This window comes from Augochlora pura, chromosome 2 (assembly GCF_028453695.1).
Source record: "Augochlora pura isolate Apur16 chromosome 2, APUR_v2.2.1, whole genome shotgun sequence".
Lineage (NCBI taxonomy): Eukaryota > Metazoa > Arthropoda > Insecta > Hymenoptera > Halictidae > Augochlora > Augochlora pura.
The window spans coordinates 21,767,259-21,777,224 of record NC_135773.1 but is presented as its reverse complement, the minus strand read 5'-3'; the positions used below and the strand labels follow the sequence as shown (position 1 = coordinate 21,777,224).

General features: G+C 39.4%; 1 protein-coding gene across 1 annotated transcript; it reads left to right on the top strand.

Moving 5' to 3' along the window:
* Positions 1 to 6,517: 6,517 nt before the first annotated feature.
* On the top strand, positions 6,518 to 8,685 carry LOC144478426 (uncharacterized). Its single transcript, XM_078196294.1, has 4 exons — positions 6,518 to 6,691; positions 7,611 to 7,804; positions 7,903 to 8,013; positions 8,553 to 8,685. Exons 1-4 carry the CDS (start codon positions 6,518 to 6,520, stop codon positions 8,683 to 8,685), a joined length of 612 nt encoding a protein of 203 aa, XP_078052420.1.
* The last annotated feature ends 1,281 nt before the right edge of the window (positions 8,686 to 9,966 follow it).

Below are 9,966 nucleotides of genomic sequence, written 5' to 3'. Positions count from 1 at the left end.
TCATGCTAGGATACTCTGTATATTTTATGTATCTATCTTGGTAAATTAATTTAGCGTATTAGTTAGCACTTGTATCACAATTAGGTAATGCTGGTCACAGTTGTATATCAATGCAACGTAACAGAGTATCATGTTTCCAAATCATAGAGTTGATAATCGAACAATGGCTGTATTTCGAATTCCATATTCCAGAAATGCCAAAAATTAGTCACCCTTTAGCTAAGGGTTAGTCATTTCCCCCTCCACTTTTTCGATGTACTATAGTATACATGTATAATATATAAACGCTATAGATAGTGTACAAACGCCCCGAAAAACCCCATAGCGATGGGGTTAAAATTATTGTTAATACTTACATAGTACTTACATAACACTTGTTATTGTTAATACAATAATTACTGTCTAACAATTATTGTTGATTCCGAGTATAAGAATATTTCGCTTAAAATAAAGTTATTGTTATAATAACTATTGTAATTCCTCACCCAGGACTCCAACACTATCTCCAATTTTCTTAACCCTTTGCAGTACTTTTTTTTACCTTTACAATTACAATGATGAAATAATTTTCGATTGGAATAATTTCTTAGAGGAGAAATAAAATTAATATACATAGTTCAACGCTTAAATATTAGTGGCAAAAAAACAGAATTTCATTTCGACTTAAAAAGATGAAATAACTTATTGTTAAAAATCTCCATCACTAGTGTTGATTAAATCAACAACTTTTGAAGAAAGATGTACAGTTTCATATATTCACTTAACCCTTTGCACTCGAGTGGTGACTCCGAGGCACCACTGATATTGTTACAGCACGTTTTAAAATAATTTTTATATTATGAAGAATTAGATTGCAATAATTATTAAAAGTATAACTGTTGTCGCACGAGTTACAGGATCCAATTTCATATACATCAAATACATTTTGTCACATAAAATGGAAATGATATATTTCCAAAAAGTTATTTTAAAATTACAGTTTAAATGGCTTCCAGTGCAAAGGGTTAAACACCCGACATTTCATATGCACCAACCTAATATAACTGCTTATTTGTTCAGCAACTAAATCTATATCTCGATCACTTTCTCGCGAACTTATTGTTTCTAAAACACATTTATCAACGACACAGAATCAGAGCACGTAATCTAGCACACACGCACGCACGCACACACACGCACACACAGTTCGCTGGTGTATGCAGCGCATAAAAATACGCAACGAGTGTCGCATTAATATTAAATGCCAGTAATAAAGCAGTTTGTCGCGTTACGACGGTAGCCGGCGTTCGCGGCCGCCCTGCCGGTATATTTCACGATTACACGGTTTTCATGTTTAACGCGTGTACGGCGCGGGGCTCGGCTGTAATTTTTAGAGCCGTCTGGGAAATGGAAAGACAATGGCAGCGCCGTTGCAAAATTAATCAAGCCCTATGGAAAACACTCTCTCGAAGAGAACGGCCGCGTTGTCCGCATTGAATTTTTTAATGGACGCGGATCGCCCTTTACGTACGCGGGACGCTTCTTCCGGGAATAATCATCGGCCGTGTCGAATGACGTCGAAGAATTTCGATGTGTAGGATCGTTCAGATCATGGTACCGGTGATAACACGAATTTAGATTTCGATGTGGCATTTTGCGAAGATTAATATCGCTTAAAAAACTCGTTAGTTGAGTAAAAGATTACTTATTGGTAAGACGAAGACTTTATTAATTTATACGATTTTATATATCTTCAATATAGTATCTTTAATAGTAAATAAATATAGATTAGATATAATGTAGTCTGTAGAATTATTCCCAACTTCTTTGTTAACTTAAAAATTTTAATAGATCTTTCAGTCAGTTTTTGAATATTTCATCCAAATTTTCTTTCCTCGATTCAGACTAAAATAATTGTAATTTCGATTATATGAAATCGTATGTTTCAAATTAATTGAATTATTCTTAAGTAAATAGGTAGATCTTCAATTTGGAATAAAACAATTGTAACTTCGACTTTATAACATCGCATGTCTCGAATTAATTGAATTATTGTTAAGTAAATAGGTAGATCTTCAATTTGGAATAAAATCATTGTAACTTCAATCATATAAAATCGTATACCTCGAATTAATTGAATTATTGATAAATGAATCTGTTTATCTCTAATTTAGACTAAAATAATTATAAATTCGATCATATAAAATCGTATATTTAAAATTAATTGAATTATTGACAATTAAGCCCATTAATCATCAATTTAGACTAAAATAATTTTAACACTTCAATCATATAAAATCGTATATCTCGAATTAATTGAATTGTAGATACTCGAATCGACGCATCTTTAATTTAAACTAAAATATAATTGCACGCGTCGTAAACGCGCAACGATAGACAAATGAACTACGTAACGATGGCTAAATAAACTACGTCGTAATAAATAAATAATAACGTCGTGCCGTGCGAAATTTTTACCAAGCCGATCGCAAATAGAAGTAAATTGTCCGTAAAACCGCGAGCACGGTTGCTCCATAGCCGGGCCGATTTCAATAGCCGTGGCATACATCCCGCAACTAAACATATTCGGTAAACGGCATGAATGGACTCATTAGGCTTACAATAATAGCGTGTAGCTCGGTGGAATAATATGCAGTCGCGTCCTCGAAAGCTCATCCTTCCGGGGATTGGATGCCGGGCCGCCGTGTATTTTGGTTGCTCGAACATGCGTCTCACCTTCGACCCGTGTGTGCGACCCGTGTGCGGCACAGTGTGTTTGCGCGTGCACACGACGTCGTGCAATTCTCCCTTTGAGAATGTCAGAGCTGGCACAGCTCGCGCCCTCCATTGCACATCATTAGCGCCGGCTAGTCGCCGACGATTCCTGAAACCGGCACGCCCTCGCGACGTCTTCGCCCGTGCGGTGCCGAGCATCGATCCGGGCCGTGTAATCGATCCTTACGATTCGATGACGAGAATGCGAGAAAGTGAGACAGATAGATAGATAGGCAGAGAGAGAGAGAGAGAGAGAGAGAGAGAGAGGGAGGGAGAGATCCACTCCCCACGTGAGTGAGAAAGATAAAGCGAGAAAGAAAGACAGAGAGAGAGAAAGAGAGAGAGAGAGAGAGAGAGAGAAAGGCCCCGTTTTGCTCCCAAAGCCGCCGGAAAATTCGAAAATCCCTCCGTCCGCGTTCCATTCGCACTCCAGCGGACCGCTTCTAGCCTGATTAATGACGGCACTTTATCCGCTTGCCGTTTCATTAACAACGACCGCGCGTGTCCATTGACTGACACCTGAATGAACATAAATTCCCCGGAAAACTACAAACACAATACTACCCGTGCCAGAACGAACACTTTCGTGTCGCACAGGGAAAAAAGAGAGAGAGAGAGAGAGAGAGACCGTCCGACACGCGATAGAGTTGTGCCACGTGAAAGACATCTAGCGCGTAAAATATCTCATGATGAACACGCTGAATCTGGCGAAGCCGACTAGCGCGATGTTTCAATGATCAGGTGGAATGAAAATCGAAGGAGTATTCGTTTTTCGTGGGGTTGGTAATTAAATAATGTGGATGTGGTGTAGTATATGTATAGATGAGATTAGGGGACGCTGTTGATAAGAAAATTTAAGTGGTAATAAGAAGATATAAATCTGTATTGTATAATACTATTTCTTGTTTATGGCATATATTCGTGTCGCAAAATGAGCAGCCAATTTAAGAGAAAATAATGCTTGGGGTTGGTAATAAAATAATTTGTATTTGTTTCACGTGTATAGATGAGATTATGATACGCTATCGTTAAGAAAATTTAAGTGATAATAATCAAATATTCATTGCACAAATTTCTTGTTTATGTCCATTATTACAAAGGAATTATTTCATAATGTTATTTCCATATCCGAATTTACAAAAAATAATATGCAAACATATAAATAGAATATATATAAATATAATATATAAAAATACACCCCCAGTCACGTCCTCTTCCCATTCTTCAATATATCCTTCATGCTACCGTTTAAAAAGCGTTCAAAATTCAGCCAATGTTCCACACCAGATACTTTCGCTTTAATCGAGATCCCATTGTACGTTGCTGTTGAAGACTCAACTGCTTACGAATGCTATCGCGAACGTGATTAAAAAAAGCAAAAAAAGAAATAAAATCGGGCGCGGCGTCCCATTTTTTCTAGGACAAAGTTGTCGTCGAAGCGACACGATACTATAGCGGAGCCGCATCAAACTTTCGCCCGGGATTATCGTCGTTCCGCGGAACGACCCGTTTGGCCGGGACATCAAGGATTCATTTATTCGGGAAAGTATTGGCCGGGCCGCAATTTCGGGAATTCCCCGTTCCCCGTTTAAAATGCAGCGACCCGTTTAATTAAGGGCCATCGGCCAGGTTTGGACAAGCGAAATCAGTTCGTCTCCGGACGTAGGATAAATCACTATCTCTCCCTCCCTCCCCCCCTCTCTATCTCTCACTCATTCTCTCTTGCCGTCTCTCGCTCTCTCTCTTTCTCTCTCTTGATCTTTCAGTCTCTCTCTCTCTTTGTCTCTCTCTCTCATGATCTCTCAGTCTCTCTCTCTCGCTCTCTCAGTCTCTCTCTCATGATCTCTCAGTCTCGCTGTCTCTCTCTCTCTCTCTCGCTCTATGTCTCTCTGTCTCTTTCTCATGATCTCTCAGTCCTTTGTGTCTCTCTCTCTCTGTCTCTTTCTCATGATCTCTCAGTCCTTGTCTCTCTCTCTCTCTCTCTCTCTCTCTCTCTCTCTCTGTCTCTCTCTCACTCTCTCTTGATCTCTCAGTCTCTCTGTCTCTCCCTCTCTTTTAATCTCTCGGTCTCGCTCCTTCCCCCTCTCTCTCTTCATCTCTCAGTTTCTCTCTCTCTCTCTCTCTCTCTCTCTCTCTCTCTCCTCCTCCTGGAAAAACCACTTTGCGTACATACTCGCTAGTAAGAGGAAAGAAAAGTCGAGCGGGGTTGCTTGATAGAGGGGGGGGAGGGATGTCTGCGAAGGGGTTTGGCTCGGCGCTCGCAGGCCCACGCCGAAATTACCCCCCTACCCTCCCGGCGCAGAGATGGAAGCCACGGGAAATGGTCAGGATTCCTCGAGATTGGATAACGCTAGGGGTAGACGGTCGCGCGGCCCGTCGAATATATTTCGAGAGATTTGCGAAATTTAGGGACATCCTGATCCCGCGCGTCGCGCAACGCGGTTCGGGGAATAGAGATCGGGTGGTCCTCTCGTCCAGGAATCCCGGCGAGCCGCCCGGTATGCGAGAGCTTGAAATCGTTCTTTGCCGGCGAGCGGGGACTGAAAAAGGCGCCGGTATGCGCCTCGCCCCGTGTGCCATTCGCGCAGACGTCCTCCTCCTACGCTCCTTCTTTCTCTCGGCTTTGCTAACCACGTCGGCGTGATTTTCATCGCTCTCCACGTGACACTTAACATTAGGTTTATCGGACCAATAAAAATGGCTTTGCAATTTTTATGGATAATTTCTACTGCGTCTAACATTTTATTTCCGGAATGATGTCATGAGTGGTGTAGCCATAACTAAAGAATCAGTTTTATGAATTTTATATATTTATTTATTATATATTATATGTATTTGTAATAAATATATTTTTTGTTATTGACACTTGTTCAAGTCAAAATGACTGGACTGGTGTTTGTAGAAATAGGTATAGTTAAATTGCTGGTAATTCTAGTGTTAACATGGCGTTTCTAGAGTTGTGTCAGCAATCAGTCGACGATCATTAATTTTTATTATTTCTCGGACTGTATACATTAACTCCATGTAACTCAATAGGGCCTTACTAGCTAATAAATAATAATATAGATATATAATAAAGAATAATAATAATAATTAACCATAACCTAACGATTTGTGGTGTTAACCCATAGCCCAATGATTAATAGGAGACCATAAATAAAGACCATATTTAATGATAAACAATCAGATTGCTTTTAAACATTAACCGCAATCAGCGACTTAAATATTACCGTTAATTACTTATTAATCGCATCGGTTGAATTAACCTAAATTGACTAAATCATTTAAATTGCTAGTCACAAGTAAAAGGGTAACATTTTCCGCGGCCACCGAGAAAAAAATATGGCGGCACGTAACAGTTCAGCGACGCGACGACGGCGGTCCTCTAACGCGCGCCTCAAATGACGTTCAACAAAAATTCGCGAAGGCATCTGATTAGAAGAGTCAACCGCGTGACCGCGTGACAGCTGGACTAACCACCGTAAAGAGCCTGATAACACAGTGGCCAAACACGTTCCGTCTCGGCGACGACGGATTCCTTCGACGATTGCCGCGAACGTGCCACGCGGCTTGCATCTCAGTCCGCGAGCGAAACGTCAGCCGACGCAGCAGCAGCAGCAGCAGATCTCCGGTGGCGTTGTTAACCGCGAAAGATGTTCCCGGCTTCCCTGAAAAACTTTTCCGGCCGGCGGCTCCCAGGAGAGGTCTGAGGTTCTTTCCGCTCCGCGAAACGGGCTGATTTCGAAGCCGGTAATTCCGAGAAATGAGAGCCCCGTGGCTCGTCCTGATTCTCGCCGTGATCCTGGTGCTGGCGCCGATCCCCGGGGACCCAGTGTATCACCGTAATGACACCGTCTTAAGCGGTCCGGGTCAAAGGTCGCCGGAGACACTTTCCAGACGCAGGCGGCTGACGTTTCCAAAGGGCAGCGCTTTCGTGGTAAGTGCGCGCACGCGATCACAGCCGCGCTCCGTTTTGTACAGTTCCGAATGCCCTACGATCGGCACGAGTGTCTTCAATCCGCGTAAGAAACTGTCCGCGAGTCAGCCGGACGCGATTCCATGGCTTTTCTGGTAGTGGTCCCGAGCGAAGGGAAGAAAGTGCAGCCGAGTCGGTTCGTGAAAATGCGGCCGAGTCGTGGAAATGCGTCCGTGGAAACGTGTTTAGGTAGAAGTTGCGATCGCGGTCGGTTTGGCTGTTAAATGGTTTACGTTGCCATAAGCTTGTCTGCGGGACGTGAATAAAGAGGCCGGCTTTCTTGAACTTCGCAGTCGTGTTCGGATACGTTTGCTATGATTGAAGCAAACATTGGTGGAGCTTCGATCGTGCAGCTTGTTACGTAATAGAAAGGTTCATTCGATCGTTTCGAAAATACATTGAAATTTTTATGTCGTTTCATAAATGAATTGAAATTTTTATGACGTGGTTCAGGTATTCGGTTACCTATTCAATGGTACGTCTACTTGTTTTATCTTTCCGTCTTCCTGGGGTTAAAATATACTAAAATACCGTGAGATCTTATAGAATAATTAGATAAGGTAACTAGATTCGATACGTCACTCAAGGAAAACCTTTCAACCAAATTTTAAATCGATGAAAACCATCGCGAGGGTAGTTACAGGGTTAAATCAAAACAGTAAATTATTTTCTACTAAACTAAAAATGTTAAAGAAAAATTCAAAGCTTTATACCGCATTAGATTGAAAATTCGCGAATTTTTCCATAATTTTCTGCCACACCAAAAACAGAAGAAACAGTGACCTAACCTATTAATTCTAAAAATATTATTTCAAAAATTCGATCATATCTACCTGCAGTTTTCTGAATTAAAATTTTAAATTTTCAAATTTAAATTTAGATGACACTGTCAACGCTGCAATCCATTCAACTGCCGCTGCCAAGTAGCTGGTACTTGGACTTCGAGTTCGACACGATCTTTCCAATACAGACGCAGGACAGCCCGAAGAAGAAGCATTTCTTCCGGAAAACGTGGCTGGTCAAACGAAGACACCGCCGCGAATTGTACGCTAATTTCGAGGCTGCTCTAGACAGGTACCCTCGTGACAGTGAATCATTCTCTCTCTCTCTCTCTCTCTCTGGTGTCACTGTCCTGTCCCGTCTGTGTTCGTTACTATGGATTCTTGTTTCAGCCAGAATCTGCCGGGACGAGAATGCGTTCTGAGAACGATCTGCGAGGCGAGGACGTTGCTGAGTCCTCCGGGTGTCTCGTTCATCGAAGACGCTATAAGACTGGTACTGAGGTGAGGGTCATGATATTGCCTTTTTATGTTCGATGATTATTTTATATGAGACTGAATATTTTATATGAGACTGGTACTCAGGTGAGAGTCACGATATTTCCTTTTTACATTCAATGATTATTTTATATATACTGAATATTTTATATTCGACCAATACTAAGCTAAGTGTCACGATATTTCCCTTTTATATTCACTAATTATTTTATATTCGCTGATTATTTTGCATTCGACCAATACTAAGTTAAAAGTCACGATATTTAATTTTTATATTCACTGATTAATTTATGATCGACTGATACTGAGGTAAGAGTCACGACATTTCCTTTTTATATTCACTAATTATATTATATTCACTGAATATTTTATATTTTTATAAAAATATTCTATATTGTATATTTTACATTTTATATTCGGTAAGAGTCACGATATTTCCTTTTTACATTAATATACATGTACATGTGTTGAGAAATTCGCGGAGTATTATATCGTTAATAGATGAAATAAATTAAAATATAGGTTAAAATAAATATGTTTTCCAGCAACATGGAGGATGCAGCAAAATCTGATTGCTACGACGTTGCGTACAGGACCAGTACACCCTGTCACGTGGCTTACGCATGTCCCTTTTCTCTGTTAAGACTGTTATTGTACAATTTATACACTGACAGCTGACGATAAATTATAATTTCTTGAATAGAGAACTCGTAAAGTGAACCCTTCGCACTCAAAGCAATTTTAATTCGAAATCCAAAATGGTTTTCGTTTCATCTATGCAGTATTTCTACTTTATAAGATTTATTGCATTTTCTGCATATGATATTGAACCATGTGACACATACAATTATACTTTGATCACTATTTAAATATGACAATTTTAATATTATACGTTTGGCAATTTTAATATTATACATTTGACAATTTTAATATTATACGTTGGACAATTATAATATTATACGTTTGGCAATTTTAATATTATGCGTTTGACAATTTTAATATTATATTGTTCACGATATAACAATTTTTAGTGGTGCATCAGAGTCACCACTCGAGTGCAAAGGGTTAATTAGGAGTTAAAAACTCCACGTTTATAGTCGAATTCATGTGTCGATAATTCTTCATTCTCTTCTCATCGAATTAAGCTTGTGTTTAAATGGACTAATTTGTAATTGCATTATTTATATTACACTTTTCTAACGTTACGAGATTTAAGCATATTTTTTCGAACGATGTCTGCCAGTTAATAATTAATAATTCTTTTGTAACTTTCTGTGATAAAATACATCATTGTAGAAGATTTGTAATGTTATTTCATTTATTTTTGTAATAAACATACATACAAATTCATGGTTTCGAGAATTTATTAAGAGAAGGTTAATTTTGATCTGTGAAAGGGTTAATTTTGTTTGCAGAAAAGTTAAATTAATTTGCGAAACAGGCGAATGTTGTCTACAAAAGTATTCATTTGACATGTAAACTGTGTAATACTACTTACATAACTTATTATAACTTATTTATCTTTTTATTAGCGAAATCCCCACCGAAATCAGCAAAGATTTTTTAAACAAAGTAGAAAATTCAAGTCAGTTTAAATTTTCAGACGTTTACAATCAACGACGTTCAAATCCTATTTAAACAAATAAAAAGAAGCATGTAAAATATAATTACCAATCTCACTATTCCACAAATGCATAAATTTATTTACGTCTTCCTATTCCACAGTAATAACCCTGTATAATAATAACTAATATACAGAGAACGAATAAACTTTCCTCCGTAAAATATATCAACAATTCCGCATACATTTACGAGGGCATTTTATTTTCCTCCGAAAAACTCCTCAATTCTCCGCACTGTGGACCGGCGCAATTGCCCGTTGTTAGCACAGCGCCAACCGCGCGCTACTGAAACCAAACAATAGTCCCCGGTCTCTTAAACCCGGAGTCTCCGCGCTGA